The sequence below is a fragment of the Leucoraja erinacea genome, chromosome 40 (assembly GCF_028641065.1).
Source record: "Leucoraja erinacea ecotype New England chromosome 40, Leri_hhj_1, whole genome shotgun sequence".
NCBI classification, from domain to species: domain Eukaryota; kingdom Metazoa; phylum Chordata; class Chondrichthyes; order Rajiformes; family Rajidae; genus Leucoraja; species Leucoraja erinaceus.
In genome coordinates, this window is record NC_073416.1 from 6,366,634 (window position 1) to 6,391,838 (window position 25,205).

General features: G+C 43.5%; 2 protein-coding genes across 3 annotated transcripts in view; both read left to right on the forward strand.

Moving 5' to 3' along the window:
* The window catches only part of LOC129714695 (zinc finger CCCH domain-containing protein 10-like), a 35,542-nt gene extending 31,874 nt beyond the window's left edge, over positions 1–3,668 (forward strand). For both annotated transcript variants that reach the window (XM_055664460.1, XM_055664461.1), the window contains 3 exons: positions 252–382; positions 1,870–1,920; positions 2,290–3,668. The gene's annotated coding sequence lies outside the window, so the exon portion shown is untranslated. The remainder of the gene's footprint in view (positions 1–251; positions 383–1,869; positions 1,921–2,289) is intronic.
* Positions 3,669–9,605: 5,937 nt separating this feature from the next.
* esyt1a (extended synaptotagmin-like protein 1a) overlaps positions 9,606–25,205 on the forward strand; it is a 90,861-nt gene continuing 75,261 nt past the window's right edge. The window contains exon 1 of the mRNA XM_055664331.1: positions 9,606–10,861. Coding sequence (XP_055520306.1) covers positions 10,535–10,861 — 327 coding nt within the window. The 5' untranslated portion in view covers positions 9,606–10,534. The remainder of the gene's footprint in view (positions 10,862–25,205) is intronic.

Sequence of the window (25,205 nt, forward strand, 5' to 3'; positions counted from 1 at the left end):
AACATTATACTATTATTAAACAGTTACTTCTCTGTAGTCTTGGCATTTTCCTCTCTATATTCTCAACTTCATCTTTATGCATTCTTCCTACTTTAGCATTTAGCTTTATGTAAGCTGCACTAGAACAACATTGATAAGAAAATTGTTGAGTTTTATCGAGTGAATTTATGTTTTCCTGTGGCTCTGTGACTTATGTGTTTTGGAGCAGGCACTCTCCTGATTAAAGTCCATGCTAAGGCTGATTTTTTTAGCAGAATGAGACAGATCGTTGGAGTCTGCTCTGACCGGATCTGAATGAAGGAGCAAAATTTTGATGTTTTACAGCTGAATGCTTACGCCAAAAATTGCAAAGCTGCCAGCAAGATAATTATTAGCAGTCAAGGTAAGAGCATGCGCAGAAAGAAAATATTTGTTTGGAATTCTGAGGGTTAACTACAAAAAAAGCATATTTGGTAACAAATGGCAGATGAATTGCCAGAATAAAGGGACTCCTTATTTGCAACTGTGAAACAAGTTTAGTGCATTAATTGGCGGCATGAATTTAGAACAGGCTGGCATATTGCAAGCTGCCTGCAAACATTCTTTCATCAAGCTGATACAGACAAATAAATTCTGAATCTTGAAGAGCTACTGGAAGACATTGCTGGGAGGCCACTTGATGAGAACAACAACTTGTATCCGAGGCTCGGTGAATGTCGTTATTGGATTGTAGAAAGGCGAAAGGCTGCTTTTGATGCTCTGTAGTCCCAATTGGTGGAACTACAGTTTAATGGGATAAAATATGTGCTTATGCTATGCTCAGAATAGTTGTAGGAATACACTAATATTTCAAATTGAATTGTGCCACAGTTTACATAGTGAGGGGTTACTGGCACCCGATGTTTTGTAAAGCCTGTAATCTCGGGGGAAAGGATAGGTTTTCACTGGGCAATAAATTAGCTGCAAATTACTTGCTTGGTGGGGCAAAAATGGAAAACCACAGTCAATCAACTGGTGGCTACTGTTGCCAGGCTTGCCCACAGTAATCCAGGGCACAAATGCTGATTGATTAGTCCATCTGTTCCTCTAGGCTATGGTGTCATAGTGATGCAGCTGAATAAGAAGCATCCCAGTCCACAAGAAAAAGCTTAATGGGTTGGGGTGATCCTTGCTGCACAGGCAGCGTGTATGCAATTGCAGAAAACTGATGGTTTAAACTCCAACAATGCCCTGGCTAAACTTTGTTGCTAATTTGTGCCCGAGCTTAGATAAGGGAGAGGCATCCCCAAAAATGCAGGATATCTAATTTGGCAGAATATTTGGTTAACTGCAAAAGAGAAATTGAGTGGGGGCAGTTATCATTTGATAACTTGCTTATGTATATTTTATAATTAAATTCATTACTTATTTTAAGGATTAAGTGTTCATTTCTACAGTGCTATTGCCAGACATTAAACTCCAGAAATATTTAACACTTGTGGGACTCAAGTTAAAGGCTTGTTTAAACATGAATGACATCAGTTTTTACTAATTAGAAATTTAAGCCCCAAATAAGTGAGTTACTTTTCCAGTAGGATTGCTTGTTAAAATCACCTCTGTGCACTTGTTTCATCTATCAGCTCATAAAGGCTGCCCAATATTAGCTTGCTTAGCTATTCTTTTTAATTCCTGTTGTTGGGTCTTCTCTCTTTCCTTCCCCCCCCCCCCCCCCCCCCCCCCCCCCCCCCCCCCCCCCCCCCCCCCCCCATTCCCATTTGATAATTCACCTTGTTCTGTTTTTTCACGTGTACTTGAAGCATTCTCTGACATTTACCTGTTTTTCTCACTTTTTGTGTGATAGCCTCTGTGTTTACACTTTATATTTTTATAAATCTTCCTTTTCCTTTCCAGGGCTTTGATTCATGTTGTATACAACTCCATGGTCACTGCATATTTGAGATGGTAAGTATCGGCAAGGTGTATGAATTTGCGGGTGTCACAGCACAGATTAGGCCCCAATCAATGTTCACATGCAAGTAAATTGCTATAGGGTTATGGATATTGATAAGAAGCTGCAGCCCTGGTTCTTATCTCACCATCCTTAATGCAAATTGTCTGTTGTATATGCCTTTGTAATAGTAAGCACACCTTAAAAGTGAACCATGGGATGTAGTTTCTTTTTTGTAAGGTCATGAGAATGTGAAGAAATCCTGTACAAAACTGCATCCGAGTCAGATGTATATACTTTGGTTTGAACACAACATACAAGGAAGAACTTGCATTTCATCTGTTGCAAGTTTCATACTTTACCATTTTCTTCTCCCTTTACAGTGCTTATTCCTGCTTGATTGGCAGTTCCACAGGCACAGTGGCTCTCTACCTTGTCCAATGGCCTCTTTAATCTGGATGTGAATATTAAGGACATCACACATCTATTCTCGCATCCAACCACGTGACTAGAAAGCAAATGGGAGATTTTTTTCTCTCCCTAAAAACATTTGTGCAAGTATCTAGTATTCTGTAAGGTAGACAAAAATGCTGGAGAAACTCAGTGGGTGAGGCAGCATCTATGGAGCGAAGGAATAGGTGACGTTTCGGGTCGAGACCCTTCTTCTCCAAGTATTCTGTAAAGTCATTTTGCAACCTCGGGACACATAACTTCATTATAAGTGTTTTCGCATAGTGTCGAGGGAGAACGGATATATAGATATATATATCTATATATCCCCTCTCATCTTTTCTAAATTCAAGTGAATACAAGCCCAGTCGCTCCATTCTTTCATCATATGACAGTCTTGCCATCCCGGGAATTAACCCTCGTGAACCTATGTTGCACTCAATAACAAGAATGTCCTTCCTCAAATTAGACCAAAACTGCACATAGTACTCCAGGTGTGGTCTCAATGTGGTGTTAATTTCTTATTTCCAAATGTTCCATCAACTTCCTTCAAACCCATCATTGTCCTACAAAATGTTATAGCTTATTTCTATTTTATTGTATTTATATGTATAAAGGCTATTTTTATTCATTGTGTTTCTATGTAATGTTTAGAAAAATTATAATACTGAAAATGAGATGCCAGCAGATAATCAATGTTTCATGGAATAATTGATTTGTTTATTTTTACAACCCAAAAACCTGTGAACGCAATGATATTTATTTTCTTGTTTTCCGATCTTGCGATTGTTTTCCGGGTCGTATCTCCGGTCGCTCCGCGGCCTAACATCATGGAGCTGGCGGGCTCGCTCGGGACGGACTTTGAACCCCACCGCGGGGCCATGGACTTACCATCGGAGCCGATCCCTTGCCTGGTATCGACGCTCCAACCGCGGCCTGTGTATTTCACCATCGAGAGCTCGCAGTCTCGGGTAGATGCCTGGAGCTCTAACAACATAGAAGGTTTCAACCAGCCCTGACCTGGGGTCCGATCACCGGCACCGGGGAGCAGACGAGGAGGGCTCGACCGCCGGCTACTGCAGTATGATCCCCCCCGACAACGTAAGGCTTATGGCCCCCGACCGCGGGAGAACAAAGAAGGGAAGAGATTGAACTTTTTTTTTCGCCTTCCATCACAGTGAGGAATGTGGAGGAGTCACTGTGGTGGATGTTTATGTTAAAACGTATTTTGTGTTCTGTTGCTTTTTATTTGTATGACTGACTTGGCAAATTAAATTCCTTGTATGTTGCAAAACATACTTGGTTAATAAAGTTTGATTTCAAGCACTTTTATGCTGGGCACTACTACATGTTGACGGCCTGACGCAATAAAAATAATCAACTTCCAACTATGTTATGGCAAATCAAGCCACCAAAGACATAAAGCAGACCTTTCCTTTAATTCCAAACTAAACCTCCAAGCTTGGCAGGAATTCTCAGACTTGGTGCAATTCAAGCTGGAGTTGAATAAATGGCACTGCAGTGTGCAGAACAGGGTTCAGGAACATCACTGCCAGGGGACTGCAGCTGTAGAAACAAGGTAGCAAGTTGTGAATTGTGCAAACAAATGGTCAGTGAAAAATGAATAATTTGCAGTTGCTGGAAATTTGAAATAAAAAAAAATGGAATGGGCTGGAACACACAGAATTTTGATCAGAATATGTTGAGAGAAAAACGTAACCACTTGGTTTAGTTTAAAGATACAGCATGGAAACAGGCCCTTCAGCCCACCGAGTCTGCATCGACTAGTGATCCCTGCACATTAACACAAGCCTACACACACTAGGGGCAATTTACACTTATACTATGGATGCAAACCCAAGCCAATTAACTTACAAACCTGTACGTCTTTGGAATGTGGGTGGAAATCGAAAATCTCTTGAGAAAACCCACGGGGAGAACGTACAAACTCCGTACAGACAGGATCGAACCCAGGTCTCTACCGCTGCAAGAGCTGTTGGGCAGCAACTAAGACTAGTGCGCCACTGTACTGCCCTTAGGTTGAAGATTTTGTCAGAACTGGCAGAAAATAAAAATTTGACTTGACTGGGGTTGGACAGGACAAATGGAATATCTGTGAATGAGTGATGTCATTGGGATAGAATGTGGAGGGCTTCCATTTGATGGAGGAAGTGGAGAGAGAATAAGAACAAAACCCATGAAATGAGGGCCATCGGAGGGTGAGTGCATAAGAATTCCAAAGTTGTGAAGGGCAAGTTTCAGCCTGAACATACAATTGGTACATTATAGATTACTAATCAAATTGGTCGAAATTCGATAAATGGAAGATTTCAACAACAAGCTTGACCTATTTCAAACATTTACTATACTCTGATAAGCCCATACAGAAGCGATTGAAGGAGTCTGATAAGGGGGTAGAGATTGTAACAGCCTTTCATGTCTTTGGTCCAATTGAAAACGTGTCAATGAACTCAACCACATAAATGAGCTTTCATAAGCCCTAGAAGCAGAATTAGGGCATTTTGCCCATCGAGTCTGCTCCATCATTTGATCATGGCTGATCTATCCCCGTAACCTTTGACACCCTTACTAAGCAACAATCTTCTCAATCTCCACTTTAAAAATACCGAATGACTTGGCCTCCATGACTGTCTGTGGCAATGAATACCACAGATTCACCACTCTGACAATAAATTCCTAATCTCCATTCTCAAGGTACATCCTTTTATTTTTAGGATGTTCCTTCTGGTCATAGACTCTCGCACTAGTGGAAACATCCTCTCCACATCCACTCTATCCAGGCTTCCATTATTTACGTATTTTTCAGTATCTTGCAGGGTTCAAAACAAGCAAAAAGTGCAATTGGGAAAATATTTTATTTCACAAGTAGTTGCGAACATCAGTCAGCACTGTTGGACATAATTCTCAACTACAATATTTACTGAGCAGGCAATGGCAGTAGTTTTCATGTGGAGTAACCATATTGCAGAATTGTAAATTAGTGCCAGCTGCTCTTTCTGTCTCCCCATGTTTCAGTATCTAAAATTGTGCAAAATATCATTGTTTGTAAATAGAAACTAGGTCTACTTTTAAATATATACCTAATGTGATCCAAATCAGATTTGCATTGAATATTAACATTTGGATTTCACCTAAAGGCATTTTGCAATTCTTGAATTTAATCTGATGATTGTGAAGGTTAGTCTTCAGATGATGTTACATATGACACACAGAGATTACACAGCCTTTACCTAGATCCACAATCAGATATGGAAATCCCAAACAAAAGGCATTCATGCCAGTCAAAGCTTTTGCGTATTAAACAGAAGACAATCCAATGGTTGGAGTCTGCAGAAGGATCCCAACCCATAATGTCACCTATCCATGTTCTCCAGAGATACTCCCTGACCCGCCGAGTTGCTCCAGCACTTTATGTGTTTTTTGACAATGGTTGGAGGCATACCTTGCATAAAGGAAGATAACTGTGGTAATTGGAAGTCCATCATTTGTTCCTCAGACATCTCTACAGGAGTTCCTCAACAAAGTGGCCTGTACCTACTTGCATGTTCTCGAAGCTGCTGGGCAAGTTCCACATTAACAAACTCATTACAAAGGCCTAGTTGCTTAATGTGCTGATAACAGTCCTGATTAAGCAATTTCAATTCAGCCTATGTCTATCACAGATGTCCTCTTTGTCCTACACATTCCTCCTCCACATCTACTGAAAACTAACTTACATATTTTTCCTTCCCAATTCTGATGAACAATTTCAGACCTAAAACATTAAAGGGTGCTTCATGACCTGCTAATCCCCCCACATGTTCTGTTTTGTATTTCAAGAGATTCAAGAGAGTATATTGTCATGGTCTATTCCCCCAACGTGCGGTTGTGGGGGGGGAGGCGGCATGCAGTGTCACACACTAACTATCCTGCACTCACGCTAATTACCCCCCTTGATATTATATTAATATTATTAATTTGCTCCTTTTACCCCATAACCACCCTATCTACTGACGCATAGCCCCCAACTTGTAGTCACATCTAGAGAGGGAGGGTGGGGGGGGTTAGAGAGAAGGGGCAGAGACAGAGAGAGAGAGAGAAGAGACAGAGACATAGAGAGGGGCAAGAGGGATGGGGGGTGGAGAGGAGAAGAGGGAGGGTGGGTGAGGGGGGGAAAGGTGGGGGAGGAGGGGAGGAGAGAGAGGGTGAGAGAGGGTGTGCTGAGAGGTGGGGAGCAGGGAGGGTGGAGGGTAGGGGGTGTGGAGGGGAGGCGGTTTAGGGGAGGGAGGGAGGGTGATGGAGGGGGGAGGAGGAGGGGGGGGGGGGGAGAGGGAGAGGGAGGAGAGTGAGGGGGGAGAAGAGGGAGAGGGAGGAGAGTGATTGGCGGTGTGAGAAAGAGGGAGAATGAGAGAGAGCGGGGAGGTGAGGGTGGTTAAAGGGGAAAGAGAGAACGGTTAGAGAGGGAGGCGGAGTGGGGGAGAGAGGAGGAGAGAGGAGGAGGGGGAGGAGAGAGGAGAGGAGGAGAGAGAGAGTAAAGGAGGGGGGGAGAGAGGAGAGGAGGGGGGAGAGAGAGGAGGGGGTGATAAGGAGAGGGGGAGAGAGAGAGAGAAAGGAAGAGAGAGGGGGAGAAAGAGAGAGAGAAAGAGAGAGAGGGATAGGGAGAGAGAGAGGTTGTGCCTTTTTACTTCAACCCAAACAACCATTTGCCGGCAGTGCTTTTTTCCCTCAAACTAACCATATTTTCATTTTCAAACCACATTATGGGTACTCACAGCTGTGGAGACATTTGTTCAGTGTTATTCAGAGCTCTGATCGAGGCACACCATTTGCAGAGACTGATTGAGGCACACCACTTGCAGAGACTGATTGAGGCACACCACTTCCTGGTTTTATAATCCCTCCCCCTCCCGCCAGCAGGGGGAAGCACAGAGAATGGGGAATTTTGTAAAAACATTAATATCTCTCTCATTTTTCATCGACGGGAAAAATCTTCGGCACACATGCGGCGGAGGGGGGGCTCTGAGCGAGGTGGCCAAAAATGACGGCCGTAGGTGGCGGCGTTCTCTCGGAAATTGCAGCACAGAAGGCCAAAAGCGGTCAAGAACAGAGATTTAGTAATATAGATATAAGATATACACACACACATAAATAAGCAGATAAAGTGCAACGGGCTATTAATGTTCAGATTTTTGTTGTGTTTAATAGTCTGATGGCTGTGGGGAAGCAGCTGTTCCTGAACCTGGATGTTACAGATTTCAGGCAGGGAGATGAGTGTGTGGCCAGGATGGTGTGGGTCCTTGATGATACTGCCAGCCTTTTTGAGGCAGCGACTGCGATAGATCCCCTCGATGGAAGGAAGGTCAGAGCCGATGATGGACTGGGCAGTGTTTACAACCTTTTGCAGTCTTTTCCTCTCCAGGGAGCTCAAATTGCCAAACCAAGCCACGATGCAACCGGTCAGTATGCTCTCTACTGTGCACCTGTAGAGGTTCGAGAGAGTCCTCATTGACATACCGACTCTCCGTAATCTTCTCAGGAAGTAGAGGCGCTTTATAATTGCATCAGTGTTCTCAGACTAGGAGAGATCTTCAGAGATATGCACGCCCAGGAATTTGAAGCTCTTGACCCTTTCCACCATCGACCCGTTTATATAAACGGGACTGTGGGTCCCCATCCTACCCCTTCCAATGTCCACAATCAGTTCCTTGGTTTTGCTGGTGTTGAGAGCAAATTGTGCTGGCACCATTTGGTCAAACTGTCGATCTCACTTCTATACTCTGACTCATCTCCATCAGTGATACGTCCCACAATAGTGGTGTCGTCAGCGAACTTGATGATGGAGTTCACACTATGTCCAGCTACACAAGCATGAGTGTAGAGTGAGTACAGCAGGGGGCTGAGCTCGCAGCCTTGTGGTGCTCCCGTGTTGATTGTTATCGCGGCTGACACATTTCCACCAATACGAACAGACTGTGGTCAGTGGATGAGGAAGTCGAGGATCCAGTTGCAGAGGGATGCGCAGAGACCCAGTTCTGCGAGTTTGGTAACCAGTTTGGAGGGGATGATTGTGTTAAATGCTGAGCTGTAATCAATGAATAACAGCCTGACATATGAGTTTTTGTTGTCCAAGTGGTCCAGTGCGGAGTGGAGGGCCAGCGAGATCGCATCTACCGTTGATCTGTTGTGGCGGTAAGCGAACTGCAGTGGGTCCAGGTTCTTGTCGGGGTATGAGTTGATTTGCTCCATGATCAACCTCTCAAAGCACTTCATCACCACTGGCGTTAGTGCCACTGGTCGATAGTCATTGAGGCACGTCACCTTACTCTTCTTGGGCACCGGTATAATTGATGCCCTTTTAAAGCAGGTGGGGACCTCAGACCTCAGAAGTGAGAGGTTGAAAATGTCCGTAAAAACTCCCACCAGTTGGTCCGCACAGGTTTTTAGAACACGACCGGGTATACCATCAGGACCGGGTGCTTTTTGGGGGTTACCCCTCTGAAGGATTTCCTGACGTCAGCCTCTGTGACTGAGACTGAAATGCCATCACAGCGAATGGGGGATCGGGAAGGCACATCAGTGTTCTCCCTGTCAAAGCGTGCGTAAAACACATTGAGCTCGTCAGGGAGTGATGTTTCGCTGACATTCGAGCTGCCTCCTGGTTTCGCCTTGTAGGAGGTAATTGCATTCAGGCCCCGCCACAGCTGCCGAACATCTGTCTCATCCTCCAGTTTGGAGCAGAAGTTCCTTTTGGCCTTTTTGATGGCCTTACCAAGGTCGTATCTGGACATCTTGTAGACCACTGCATCATGAATGCCATGTGTCTGGTCTTCAGAAGAGTGCGGATCTCATAGTTCATCCAAGGCTTTGGATTGGGAAACACTCAGAAAGTTTTTGTTGGGATGCAGTCCTCCACACATTTCTTTATGAAGTCTGTAACGAAGGTGGCGTATTCATTCAGGTCCGTTGCCGAGTCCCTGAACATTGCCCAGTCTACAGACTCCAAACAGTCCGAAACTTTTTTTTCAGCAGGATTAACGAGCAACAAAATTGCACTGGACATGTACATGGCAACAGGGAAATGTTGCTATAAATGAATCGTGATCTGGAACAACATTTGAAGTATTCGGCAAGATTGAAATTAAACGAGTTGAATGGATATTGATCTATTTGGGTGAATTTCGTTGCCTGATAGTGAAATTCCCTCTCCCACACGTGGGATCAATGCACTATTTCACGTTTGGTGCGTGTGCCACTCCCTTTAGGGTTATTGACGACGCTATAAACATGCAAAGAAAACTGGAATTCCTCAGTAATATTTCACAACGAACCTATAGTGAATAAATATGCTGCTATTTAACGTGGCAAGCAGGTACGTTACTTGAGGTGGCTTTCTAATCTGGCGGTGTGATGCCTGACATAGTACTCGGTGTCTTGGTTCAGCTGCCTGCCTCTGACAGCCCCGCAGGTCAGTTTTCAAAACTATACAAAGGTGCGTGGGAACAAGATGGCACTGATATTTAAAATAAAAACTGCGCCCAACACTGAACGGATATGACGGAAGTTCAATCGAATCGGGTGAATGTGGAGGCTAGAGGGTCCGCTCGGCAGTTCGGAACTAAACTTTTTAGATCGAGACAAAGAAACCCCCACACTGGCGAAAGCAAGGTCCTCATCAAAGTGGCCGTTCTGCGCGATGAATTAAATAGTTTCCTCGAAGTGGGGCTTTTTTTTATAGCGTTGAAAGTGTTGATCAAACTGAAATGTGCAAGCACGTCTTAATTCACCAAAAAATTAGAAAAGAGTCAGTGCAGATAATCTGAGTGAAGGATGCAGTGAGGATGCAGACACCAGCAACGCCCTCCAGGAAAAGGCAAGGGCTATATAAGTGGGAGGGACGAGAAGTGAGCTTCACTTCTTCCTTCCCGCTGACAGGCGGTGGGCCAGCTCTGTGGCCAGCTCCTTCCGCACCGCGCGACGCTGCCATCTCGCAGCAACCCCGGAGCGCGGCTTCTCTGCGGAGGTGGGAAGGCACGGCAGCTGCTCGCGCTGAGATGACTGGCAGCGTCCTTCACTGAATCAGTCTACTTTTTTTTTTTGATTGTATGCCGAGTTTTCTTTTTTCCCCCCTTTTATCTTTTTCGTCGTTCAATTGCAAAAAAGCAAAATAAAATTTACCTCATGGAGCCGAACCCCAGCGCTCGCGAGGAGGGGGCGCCGGCCCCGGGTGGCACAAGCCCCGAGGAAGCCACGGCTCCGAAGCAGGCGGTCACCGACATGATGGCACTGTTCACTCGGTTTGGTAAAACACTCCTGTGGCTCATGCCGATTTATCTGACCGGCTACTTCGGGTTGAGTGTGAGTTTTCTGGTTTTCGGACTGATACTGTGGATGGGCTGGAAAATGCGGAGGGAGAGCAAGTGGAACAAACTGAGGGACAGCTTGCACTTCATGGAGAACGAAGAGACCGTCACCAGGAAAAGGACAAACAAGAGCCTTCCAGCCTGGGTAAGACACTGGCAAGCTTTGTTGCACCCAAAGTGCAAGCGCGTTTAGTTACAAAGTTTCTGTATCTGCAGGGAATCTTAATCCCGGCCAGAAAAAAAAACCTATTGGAAGAAGATCAATGCGCAGAGTCCGTAGTGCTGATTCCAGATGTAAAATCAAATCTTTGCACCAGATAACTCGACAGCAGGGAAGGTCCCGTTTTTAAATACCAAACGCACGAATAGTATATGTATTCAAGTTTGCAGAGCACTTTGCTTTATACAAAGTCTGGATTTTATGTATATATCTCAGTCCGTGAAGGACGATTAATTGTTCTGCGGATACTGGTGGGAAGTTCCAAAAGGGTGAGATCACAAGCCTGCATTCCGATGAATATACTTGCATTGCACGTCTTTGTTGAAGGATTCTTTTTAACTAACATTTTTTTTTGTTTTTAACATGATCGTGATTAAATCTGATTAAAATTTGTCATGAGAGAGTTACTGTGCCTGGGGCACTCAAGGAGACAAGGCTTTCTTGCATGTCTTGTGCTAAGGTGGCCGTGAAGCAAAGATACATTGTTCATGTTTGTCACAACTTTTGATACGAGCTTGTAGTTCAATCTCGATCCTAGAGACGCAGCGACCATTCCATTAAAATGTATGTCTTGTCACCAAGACTAACGTCGAAGTGTGTACCATGCCGTTGAAAAAAGAAGAAACGCAGAATCTGCGTCTCATGGAGAACTTTTTATAGGATTTAATCGTTGGTGCATTGCTGTTTTGCTGCATCATAAAAAAAAGATGTAGTCCCCACCCATGATTTTCCAGTGGAAGGTAATAAATTAAAGCAAAGAACGATGGAACATTAAGAGCTCAGTGAGGGACGACCTGGGGGGGGGGGGGGGGGGGGGGGCTAACGCATGATCCTACTGAGGGAGCAAAACGGGATTCTATGTTGTTACTTTTAATCTTTTTCCTCATTCTTAAGGCATTTTCTCCCTTGATGCTCCCAGAGCCACACACCACTTCTGTCTGAGAATATTATCTGTCCGAGGAACAGTCCATTCCTGGGGGAGGGGCTTTGCTGATAGGATGACTCAACAAAGGACAGGAGATATGAGCCTGCAGTGTACACCATGTTTAGCAAAAAAGTGAAATACTGAATTACTTGGCACTGAATGCTGACGACAAAATGGGAAAATAAGTGCAAATGAATTGCTGCTTCATCTGGATGAGTTGTTTGAATTGCTGGATGGTGGGAAAGAGATAAAAATGTAGTTGTTTCTGCTGTAGTTGCATGGGAGGGTGCTGTGAAAAGGAGTGCATGTTGATAGAATAGAATTCTATCTATTATCTAAACGGTGGCCGATTGGGAAAGGGGGAGATGCAGCGAGACCTGGGTGTCATGGTACACCAGTCATTGAAGGTAGGCATGCAGGTGCAGCAGGCAGTAAAGAAAGCGAATGGCATGTTGGCTTTCATAGCAAGAGGATTTGAGTATAGGAGCAGGGAGGTTCTACTGCAGTTGTATAGGGTCTTGGTGAGACCACACCTGGAGTATTGCGTGCAGTTTTGGTCTCCAAATCTGAGGAAGGACATTATTGCCATAGAGGGAGTGCAGAGAAGGTTCACCAGACTGATTCCTGGGATGTCAGGACTGTCTTATGAAGAAAGACTGGATAGACTTGGTTTATACTCTCTTGAATTTAGGAGATTGAGAGGGGATCTTATAGAAACTTACAAAATTCTTAAGGGGTTGGACAGGCTAGATGCAGGAAGATTGTTCCCGATGTTGGGGAAGTCCAGGACAAGGGGTCACAGCTTAAAGATAAGGGGGAAATCCTTTAAAACCGAGATGAGGAGAACTTTTTCACACAGAGAGTGGTGAATCTCTGGAACTCTCTGCCACAGAGGGTAGTTGAGGCCAGTTCATTGGCTATATTTAAGAGGGAGTTAGATGTGGCCCTTGTGGCCAAGGGGATCAGAGGGTATGGAGAGAAGGCAGGTACGGGATACTGAGTTGGATGATCAGCCATGATCATATTAAATGGCGGTGCAGGCTCGAAGGGCCGAATGGCCTACTGCTGCACCTAATTTCTATGTTTCTAATTCCTTTTATTGTCATTCAAACAGCTTGGTTTGAACGAAATTGCATTTTCTACAGTCTTAACATTACAAAAAAACCCAAGACCCACACTTAACACAGTTTACACAAACATCCATCACAGTGAATCTCCAACACCCCCTCACTGTGATGGAAGGCAAAGTCTTATCTCTTCCCTTTGTTCTTCTCCCACGGTCAAGCAGTCCAACTGCAGTGTCGAGGCGACTGGAGCTCCCGATGTTATAGCCCCCGGCGGGCGATGGTAAGTCCCGCAGCCATTTAAGCCACGCCGGGCGATGTTAGGCCCCGCTCCGAGTCCTTTAAACCCTGTGATTCCGGCGGGAGAAGTTGCCGTTGCAGGAGCTCCGAAAAGCGGTCTCCCACCAGGGACCTGCGAGCTCCTGATGTTCCTGTCCACCGGGACTGTGGGCGGAGCCTCCGAAGTTCCGGAGTCGGGTTGCAGCCAGGCGCCACCACAGCTCCACCCTCTCCGAAGGCGGTCAGCTCCGCGATGGCGATTCCGCAGGCTCCGCGACTGGAGCCCTTGGGTTGGTTCCGGCAGGAGGCTGCCGCCGGCTCCACGATGTTAGGCCCAACGACACTGGAGACCCGACAGTGAAAAAGTCGGGTCCCCCGTACAGGGGAGAGATTAAACGGTTCCCCCACCCCCACATATACACAGCTAAAAAATAATAAAAACTAGAATTAAAAACATACATTTAATGAGACAAAAATTAAAAAAAGACAGGCGGACTGCGGTCGAGCCACTGCTGTTAGGCGCCACCACAACACTAGCTAGATGTAGCTAGAATGGTGAACCAGCGAGTCCTTTGTAGGTAGAAAGGTATTGGGAAAGGGGAATAAATTAGTTCTATGGGTTTGACCAGGCTGAAACAATGGTTTTGAAATGTCACTCCAGCTTGGAGGAGGGTAAAGCAAGCTCTGCTGTTGGGTGATAAGGCTGGAGATCTTTGACGAAGTTAGGCCAATGTCTATCTGTCTGGGAGAGATTTAGTGGTGGGGTCATGTTCCAGTTGAAGGCATCAGCAGGTGCCTGAGAGTTCATGTTTGGCCCCTGAGGAAATATGTCAAACAACAGTCTTTGTCAATAGAATTGATGATTGTGTTTTCCTTGGAGACTGGAGGGTTGCAATTTCAGAGTGGGTTGGGTTAGGGTGAGTAAGAATAATTGAAACTTTTTTATCATTCTCATATTTTATATTTCCAGCAATTGTATTGAATTTCACAATTCTAGCATTGTTTGTTTCCCCTCCTCTGTTCTCATTAATCTCCTTTTATTTGCACCTCTTGCAGATGGGTCAGCTGCTTCTCTGGCACCAACAACCTTTGCATCATTCACTTTCTAGATCTTTTGCTTTCTTCCCTCCCTCTCCCACTTTGTAACTTAGTGTTTGATTTCTAACTTCTCCTGGTTTTGGCGAAAGGTTATCAACCTGAACCATTAACTCTGTTTATCTCTTCTCAGATGCTGCCTGACCTGCAGATATGCATTTAGTTGTCTCTGTACTGTACACTGACAATGACAATTAAAATTGAATCTGAATCTGAGATATGCCCATGTTTTATTCATATTTCGGGTTTCCAGTATCTGCAGCAATTGTTAATATCCTGTTTCAAATCCATTGAGGTTCATACATGATATTTTTTCTATCGGGCACAACAAAGCTTGCCAGTGTCTTACCCAGTCATGAAATTGCCAGAGGTACTTTATGTGTTATCTATTTTTGGACACAGTGCCAAAGTTGGAACACAACCCAGTTTTGCAGCGTTTTCCAACAGTGTGTATAGATCTGCCCCTCCTGTACATTGTGATCTTTGTACAAATAATAGTTCCTGTGCTCTTCCACATAAATGTTCAAGCCTGTTTTGCTAAGTTTAAGAAATCTGACACCTAGTTTGCATATGGTTTGTTGAGCATTCAAATGTCATTTTCATGTGCTAATCATTAATATCAAATATAAAGTTGCCATTTGTAGATGAAAATTGGATCAAGAAGCTGATATTGATAGTGTACGATATATCCAAGCACTTTAGGGCTGTGGATTACAGTAATAAGGATGGGTGGGGTGTGAAGACAAAATTTGGAACTGAAAATTGAGTTATTGCTTAACTAGAAACCAGTGCAGGGGCGATGGGTAAATAGTACCTTGCGGCTTGGGATATGGGCACAAAAGGTTTATGGAGTATTGATTGATGGAATGCAATAGAATTGTCAAATCTGAAGGCAATAAATCACGAATGAAGGTTTTATCATCAAAGAAGTTGGGCAGCAATGGATCTACATCCTGTTACAGAGGTGGAAATGGGAGGCCCTAGCTCACTGTGGGGTCAAATATGACACTAGGCTTAAACATTAGCTTTGGTTTCAGACATTCGTCAGAGGGATAGAGTCAGTGGTGATGGAAAGCAGTTTGTGTCGGGGACTGAAGACTGACTTGGGTCTTTCCAATAGTGAGTTGGCAGAAGTTTCTACCCTTCCAGTCCCAGATAAGAATAAACAGTGACAATTTAGGATTTGGGACAATTTAGTGGAGGGATGGAGAGTGGTGATGTTATGTAGAGTTGGATATTGCAAGAGTGTGTGGCAATTGAACTTTTTGTATTTAGATTAGAAATAAAATTATTTCTTCAATCATTTCATGGTATCTTGGAACACTTTTTTTTGGTAACATAGCAGGGGCAACAAACTTGATTATGGAGGTATTCATAGAAGTGGTCCTGGCTAGGAGGCTGCAACTTGCTTGAGGAACAAAAACTGTACATGTTTAAAATTCCTGTGAACCATGTGAGTTTAAAGGGAGCAAGAGATAGAACCTAGTGAGCTACAGTGTGTGTGTTTCAAATTGACCCCCTGCTGTTCCTGTCCCCTTCTGGCTGCACTATGGAGTGTGAACCTACATTGCACACTCCACTCACAATCTCGAGCCCTGGTTCATGCTCTAGCCTAATGAGTGAGCCTGATCCATCAGCATTTCCGAACAATTGGATGCTGTATTTATTGGAAATTATGCTTCATAATATAATTTACAAAGAAGAATTGGATCACATTGAAACACGGAAGCACAAGAAACTGCAGGTGCTGGTTAGCAAAAAAAAAAAGACCAATCAGTCTGAAGAAGGGCCCTAACCTGAAACATCCCCTAATCATGTCCTCCGGAGATGTTGCCTGACCTGCTGAGTTACTCCAGCACTGTCTTTTTCCCCACATTGAAACAATGTTTTATTTCATTATAGGTAGACACAAAATGCTGGAGTAACTCAGCGGGTGAGGCAGCATCTCTGGAGAGAAGGAATGGGCGATGTTTCATTTCATTATCTTTCTCTGCATCTGCCTGCCTCTTCTCCCCACCCTCCAGCATTTCTCCTTTCTACCTTCACTATTTTAACTGATAGCTAGCCCGAGAGGTAAATTACTTTGACGTGAAGAACTTGTCTTACTCCAGGAGCAATATGTATGTAATTGAAAACCAGCCATCCAGACAGCTTTTCAATTGATTTTTTACCTGATTGCTGCAATCGGAAACAATGTTTCATTATTTGATGACATTAGCAGATTGTACCTGACATTGGCAAAACTATCATTAAAACATATCAGTGACTAATAATTCCCAAGTTTCACAGCAAGTAACTTACTGATTCATTGAAATATTTGGCAAGGGGATATCAATGTTTAGGCCCAGGCAAAAGAAGCAGCTTCTGTCTAACTTTACTTATTAATGTCATGTGTAAACATTCTCTGGTCTTTTATTTTGTGTTTAAATAATTTAGGAATTATACAGGTTAGTTTTTCAGAAAGGCCCTGAATGCATTTGATGTTGAGACAGTTTGCTATCTTTTCCCCCTTTTAAAAAAAACCCCCTGCATGTTGAGACATTGCCAGAGTGGAGATAGTTGGCAAAATCCCCAGTCAATCAAGCTTGGTGCTCACTGCTACAAGTAACAGATCAATTTTATGCACAATTTATATGCAGCAAACTTTCTTTGGAGAAATTGAAATATTTTTTGTTTCCTCTGCTCAATCTGACTGTTTTCTGAGCAAATTAACTCTTCCCATTCGGCAATGAATGATTTGTTGTGTCATAACTCACCCCTCATAACTCACTAGCTGACTGTGTTGTCAAAACATAGTTTGCATTTGAAGGAAATATTTTGTTAAATTACCATCAGCTGAATGGCTGATTTACTAATTTAGTAGCGGGCTCCACAGAAGAAGTGGGTGGATACACAGACAAAATTACAGGGATATGTGGGAAGAGGAGAAATGGGATTAACTACTTTTCTCTTTAAAGGAATCATTACAGGTGATTTAGTTTAGACATACAGTGTGGAAACAGGCCTTTCATCCTACAATTTTTACATTTACCAAGCCAATTAATTAACCTACAAACCTCTACATCTTTGGAGTGTGGAAGGAAACCGATTATCCCAGAGTAAACCCACGCAAGTCACAGGGAGAACATACAAACTCTGTACAGACCGCACCTGTACTCGGGATCGAACCTGGGTCTCCGGCGCTGCATTCGCTGTAAGGCAGCAACTCTACCGCTGTGCCACCGTGACTGCCAATGAACCAATCAGTTTCTTCTGAACAGTATTCCGTGTCTGAGAAGGTTGCAGAAGTTCTGATTCTAATATTAGCTTCTGTGTCACTAGTTTTCAGTTTGGTCATCTAACTGTCATTAACCTCAGGTTAGAAATAAACAACTGATATATTTACAAAGGGGGTTTAAGCACTGTGTGCACAATACAGGGACTAAAGGTGTGGAATTTGATCCCAACAATCTGTGGGATTGGAATGTGGGTATTGAGATATCAACAGACTGTCTGAGATTCATTAGGGGTTATAATTATCTAAAGTATAATATATCAGACTTTTGAATCACCACAATTTTTAAATGGAGGATAACGATATGGAAACATAGACCAATTAAGAAGACTTGGCTCACTTTTAGAAACACAGAAACATAGAAAATAAGTGCAGGAGGAGGCCATTCGGCCCTTTGAGCCAGCACCGCCATTCATTGTGATCATGGCTGATCGGCCCCAATCAATAACCCGTGCCTGCCTTCTCCCCATATCCCTTGACTCCACTAGCCCCTAGAGCTCTATCTATCTCTCTCTTAAATCCATCCAGTGATTTGGCCTCCACTGCTCTCTGTGGCAGGGAATTCCACAAATTCACAACTCTCTGGGTGAAAAAGTTTTTCTCACCTCAATCTTAAATGACCTCCCCTTTATTCTAAGACTGTGGCCCCTGGTTCTGGACTCGCCCAACATTGGGAACATTTTTCCTGCATCTAGCTTGTCCAGTCCTTTTACAATTTTATATGTTTCTATAAGATCACCCCTCATCCTTCTAAACTCCAGTGAATACAAGCCTAGTCTTTTCAACCTTTCCTCGTATGACAGTCCTGCCATCCCAGGGATCAATCTCATGAACCTACGCTGCACTGCCTCAATCACAAGGATGTCCTTCCACAAATTAGGAGACCGAAACTGTACACAATACTCCAGATGTGGTCTCACCAGAGCCATATACAACTGCAGAAGAACCTCTTTACTCCTATACTGATATCCTCTTGTTATGAAGGCCAACATTCCATTAGCTTTCTTCACTGCCTGCTGTACCTGTAAGCCAACTTTCAGTGACCGGTGTACCTCCCCCTAACCTAACCTAACCCCATTGAGATAATAATCTGCCCCCTTGTTTTTGCCGCCAAAGTGGATAACCTCACATTTATCTATATTATACTGCATCTGCCCACACACTCAACCTGTCCAGGTCGCCCTGCAACCTCCTAACATCCTCTTCACAGTTCACACTGCCACCCAGCTTTGTGTCATCCACAAACATGCTAGTATTGCTCCTAATTTCCTCTTCCAAATCATTAATATATATGGTAAACAGTTGCGGCCCCAACACCGAGCTTTGCGGCACTCCATTCGCCACTGCCTGCCAATCTGAAAACGACCTGTTCACTCCTACTCTTTCCTTCCGGTCTGCCAACCAATTTTCTATCCATGTCAACACCCTACCCCCAATACCATGTGCTCTGATTTTAGTCACCGGTCTCCCGTGCGGGACATTATCAAAGGCTTTCTGAAAGTCTAGATGCACTACATCCACTGGCACCCCTTCATCCATTTTACTTGTCACATCCTCAAAATATTCCAGAAGATTAGTCAAGCATGATTTCCCTTACATAAATCCATGTTGACTTAGACTAATCCTTTTATTGCTATCCAAATGCCCCATTATTACCTCTTTAATAATTGACTCCAGCATCTTTCCCACCACCGAAGTCAGGCTAACTGGTCTGTAATTCCCCGTTTTCTCTCTCGCTCCTTTCTTCTAACATTAGCTATCCTCCAATCCACAGGAACTGATCCTGAATCTATTGAACATTTAAAAATGATCACCAATGCGTCCACTATTTCTAGAGCCACCTCCCTGAGGAGCCTGGGATGCAGACCATCAGGCCCAGGAAACTCCCAATTTATTTCCTCATCAACACGGATTGAGCTGATCCTAGTCAGGACATTTTGAATTGCTATAATTGGCCTTGTTTTTCTATTTGGGAACAAGGGGAGGGGGTGGTAGGAGGAAGAAATGACGAGTAAATGCTAGAAAGTGTGTGTCTTGAAAGAATAGATCTTGGTGACTGAATAACTGAACTTGGGCCTGTGCAGAAAGAATAGCCACTTAGGAGAGGGAATGAGGAGTGTGTCTTTTGGGCAAAGTGGTGGATATAGTTGTTGAGGAAAATGGTGGCAATTGCTCCCTGAATATTAAGTTTTAGAGCTTTAAAAGCGTTCCATGCCTGTGATCTGTTTTGTAATGTCCTGCTTTTTTCTTTGGGGTCGGCCCTGGTCAGCTAATCCCAGGTGAGAAATTGGTTATCCCTAAAGATGAAAACACGTGGTGTCCTGATCCCTCTTTCAAATCTTTCCTATTGTGCCTGAAAAATCACTTGTTTTATTTTCTACATATTTCTCAAGTTTTGGAAAAACAACTTTTTCATTCCTTCGTGCCAGCTTTGCACTTCCACATGTTTTCCATTAGTTGCTGTGACTCATTCAATGAATTGGTGCCAATAAACTTTAGAGGAGAGAAAGGGAGGAAGGCATTGTATTATATATGATTCATGTCTTATGTGATACTCTTGAGTTTATTCTCGACAACCCACAGCCTCATTGTTAGCTCTTCAATCACTGGGAGTTGTCATTAAGCACACAATGTTGTCCTTGGGCAATTAACTAAGATTGAAAAGAAACACAATGGATTGCAGATGCTAGAATCTGGAGAACAAAAATAAGACTGTTGGAATAAATCAAGCAGCATCTGTAGAGGCAAAAGGATGGTTGACAGTCTGGGTCAAGATCGTGCATCAGAATTAACAGTGTAGACGAAAGTTAGCTGGCATATAGAAATGAAAGGGAGAGGTGAAAAGAAGACTAGATGGAACAAGATGGGTAGAGAGATGGGTAGATGGAGCTATGCAGCACCATGAATCCTATCAGAATTTTGCCAGTTTCAGTGAGATATCCTCATTTTTCTGAACTCCAGGGGATACAGAACCAGTCTACTCAATCTCGCCTCTTGTGGCAAATCTGCCACCCTCTGTGTCAAGTACATGCTTTTTGCTTAAGGAGACCAAAACTGTCCATATTACACCAGGTGCGGTCTCAAAAACCCTTACATATGCAACAAGATTCCTCTATTGTTGTCAAATCTTCTGGTTAGAAAGGCTAACCTACCATTTGCCCTCTTAATCACTTGGACTTACGACATTGTATACAAGCACGCCTTGGATCCCTTTGATCATTATTATCTAATCTCTCATTTAACAAATACTGTTTTTCTATAATGTGCACCAAAGTTGATAACCTCATTTTTGCACACTGTTCCATCTGTTATGTTCTCATCCACTGACTCTGCTTGTCTATATCATCTTGGGCCTCCACATCCTTTTGCATACTCTCAATCCTACGTAGTTGGGTATGGTTAGCAAAATTGGAAATGTAACCTTTTTTAACCCCTCCGTCAACTGGATATAGATTGTGAACAGTTGAGGCACAACCATTGATCCCTGTCGTGCCCTACAAGTCAGTCTATCATCAATGTCAGGCTCACTGACATTTAATTTTCTATCCCATTCTTGTACCCACAGGATTCTAGAATCAGGCCCAGGGCAAGGGCAAATTGCTGTTGTACAACAAGCTCTGCTGCAAATGTTGCATGAAAATAAGACTGGATTTAGCCACCTGTGGCCTTTCCTCATCAACGCTCATGTAATAAAATAGATTATAGCTGGCTATTTGAGCGAACTACTTGACTACCCAACAAAAGTCTGTCCCTTCATGAGAGGGAAACTACAATCAAATTTGTTAATTCCTAGCTTTTATGCTTAATAAATATAATGGTTTCATTTACTGGGATCCTAATGTAGCAATACACCCCCTCACTTTAAAAAAAAAAAAAATTGATAGAATGAGAATAGACAGCTGCTTTGCCACTACACTCGCCCTAGTGCCTGTTACAGAGTGGGGGAGGAGGTGGGGTTATGGTCTTGTCTGCAAAATACTGCCCGTCTCCCGAGGGAACAAAAAATAGATAATCAGAATGGTATTTAAAAATGAACATGCTACAAATTCCTTAATCAGGATTGTTGAAACCTAAGCCTTCTCATCCAGCTAAAATAAGCCAGTTATTTCCTTCCAGACTTGTGGAGTACTCGTCCACAAATCAATCTTGAGACAGATATTTTACCAGAGTTACTCCAGCCTTCATCTTCACACTCTGCAAGAAGTCTGTGGTAATGTGCTCCCCAAAACATTTGGGTGCCAGATTTTTAATATATTCAGAATCTGGCCAATTGTTTTGTTCAGGTTTTAGGTCATAAGTGATAGGAGTAGAATTAGGCCATTCGGCCCATCAATTCTACTCCGCCATTCAATCATGGCTGATCTATCTTTCTCTCCAAACCCCATTCTCCTGCCTTCTCCCCATAACCTCTGACACCCGTACCAATCAAGAATCTATCTATCTCTGCCTTAAAAATATCCACTGACTTGGCCTCCACAGCCTTCTGTGGCAAAGAATTCCACAGATTCACCACCCTCTGACTAACGAAGATTCTCTTTATCTCCTTCCTAAAAGAGCGTCTAGTCCTAAATTCTCCCACCTTTTGGCACCCAGGCATTACTAGCAGTACCTGTGTTTATTTTCCACCCCTAATTGTCCTTAAAGATGGTGATGAGCTGCATTCTTAAACCATTATGGTCCTATTGGTGAAGGTACCCTTACAGTGCAACTGGAGAGGGAGTTCCAAGGTTTGGACCCAACAAAGATGGAGTCGTACATTTCCAAGTCCTGATAGCATGTGACTTGGAGGAGAACCTGCAGGAAGGAACTGCAGATGCTTGTTTACACCGAATATACTGCTGGAGTAATTCAGTGGGACAGGCAGCATCTCTGGAGAAAAGGAATGGGTGATGTTTTGGGTCGAGTTCCCATGTACTTAAAGTCCTTGTGGTTGAGGTGATAGATTTAGAAGGTGCTGTTGGAGTCACCAAAATGAGTAAATGCAGTGCATGTTGGAGATGGTACATACTGCATCCAGTGATAGAGGAAGTTGATGTTTAGGGTGGCAGATTAGTATTTATAAAGTGGGCTGCTTGTTCCTTTTCAACATGATTCCTTTTTAAAGGTATTCATGGAATTAATTTGCACCAGCTTTTAAAGTGGAGGGTCTCAAAATCCAACAGCTGTGTGAAATAATTTATCTAAACCTTCCTGTGTAGATCTTCAAATATTTCTAAATCCATAACTTGGAATAGCTTGGTCCCAAGGAACTATGTTGCGGGTGGGATTAGTGCACGCCTTCCATCCCTCCATGGTAATTTAGAGATTTTCTGGCAGAAAGATGCTTGAATCTCTCAGTGCTATGATATAAAATGAATATGCAGGCTAATCCTCTCTGTAGTATGGTAGTATGGTAGTGGAGTTTCTTAAAGTCATTCCTGCATGGTTACTTGGCTAAACCCAGCTGGATGTATTACAGTGAATACTGTAATAATGAGTAACTAATATATGGTAATATTTTTTAAGTATGTTGCGCTACTGTGCTGGTTATGTAATGGATGAGATTTTGTTCTGCTGCAGGCTACAAAAATGTTTGAGCTGAGGTCTAGGATTTGCTTACGGTTGAAGAGGAATTCCATGCAACTATGAAACCATTTTCAGTCTTATTCTAACATTGGGGGAGGACTGGATGCTATTCACTCAACGCACGTAGGAACTCTGCAGAAATCTGAAGAGGAGAGCAAGGTTTGGAAAATAGTAACTTTTGGGGAAATGAGGTGAAAGTAGTATCTGCGAGGCCAAATCAAGAGATTGTTCTTATTGGAAAAAGTACTGAATGGGAGGGCATTGGACACCATGTATTGTCATGATTAATATTTCTCCAAAGTGCAACCTCTCCAAATTTGGCTTGGATTATAATGACTGGATATTCATTGTGGAGTCGATAAGAGCAAGAGCATTAGATAATGTCTAGTTATTCTATTACTGTGCTACATCTCTCCATGGACCCAAACCACATGCTTTCAGATATAAATAAAATTGTCTGCTACCCAGAGAGCAGCATGCAAACGTCTCCAGAAATTGCTAATGCAATTTGAGCCTTGGCATCTGCTGTGGTTTTGGGAAGCTGGTCTGCTAAAGGGGATTTTGAGGAAACTACATTCAGCTGACTCGTACTCAAAACTTTAACGAATCCAGTGTGCCCAGAATTCATCTTTTTTTTTCTGAGGTCATTCTGCAATTGTGCCCTTAGGTCTTGGGTAGATAGATAGAACTATTCAATTTGTACCACTAATGTGCACTTTCTTGGTAACCCAGCAAATATTTAAAAATTACATCCACATCAAATTCCTCTTTTGAAAGTTACTATCACGTCTACTTCCAATGTCCTTTGAGGTACTTTCCAGAACATAATTTGCAGCAAACCTCTCCTTTTAAATCTTTCTTGGGTCAACTGTAGCAACTGTTTTCCATATCTATTTTATCTCGCAACTTCAAATATTGAACACATTTATTATTCTCCTTCAACATCCATTGATAGGAATATTATAATACCCACTTCCCGAGTCATTTCCTCACAACTGAAGTTTCTCTTCCCCTATCACATTCCAATGCACCACTTTGCATCCTCTTTCAAGTTATCCTCTCCTTCACAGGAGTCTGAACCCAAAACATTGTCCACTTCCCTCCATGGATGCTGCTTGACTTGCTATGTTCCTCCAGCACTTTTTTTAATTTTTTTAAACTGTCATGGAACCTCCTCGATCAGCACTGATAGTCCACTTGGTTCACTTGATAGTCCTGAGTTTGTTGTTGAATTGTGCTGTGCTCCCGAGAGAAACTGAGATACTTGCAGGACAAATGCAACCAAAATGTTGGTGCTCAGTGGACTTAAACAAGTCCAGACATTGTGAATTGCTTGCCAGAACATAAATTTAGTCTGTGCAGTCATATTGACCCGAGCACAGCTCAGAAGGTAGTGAGTGCCTGGAATGCGCTGCCAGGAGTGGTGATTGAGCCAATTATGATAGTAGCATTTCAGAGACTTTTGGGCCTGATCTCAGACAACGATGAGAAGGCCTACCGGGAGGAGGTGGCTGATCTAGCACTCTGGTGCCAGTATAACACCCTCCTCTTGAACATCAAAAAAACGAAGGAGCTGATCATGGACTTTAGGAGGGCACATCATCCGAGGACGTACACTCCATTGAGTATAAATGGGGATCCTGTGGATAGGGTGAACTGTTTTAAATATCTGGGAGTCCACATCTCTGAGGATATGACATGGGCATCACACGCCTCAGCACTCGTGAGTAAGGCAAGGCAGCGCCTTTACCACCTCAGGCAATTGAGGAAATTCAGAGTGTCTCCGAGGATCCTCCAGTGCTTCTACGCAGCGGTGGTGGAAAGCATCTTGTCCGGGAACATTACCATCTGGTTTGGGAATTGCTCTGCCAAGGACAAGAAGGCTCTGCAGAGAGTAGTGCGTTAGGCCAAACACACTATGGGAACTTCACTCACCCCCCTGCAGGAACTATACAACAGGAGGTGCAACTCCAGAGCAAATAAAATCATGGGAGACCCCTTCCACCCCTGCAACGGACTGTTCCAGCTGCTATGGTCGGGCAAATGCCTCCGTTGCCATGCGGTGAG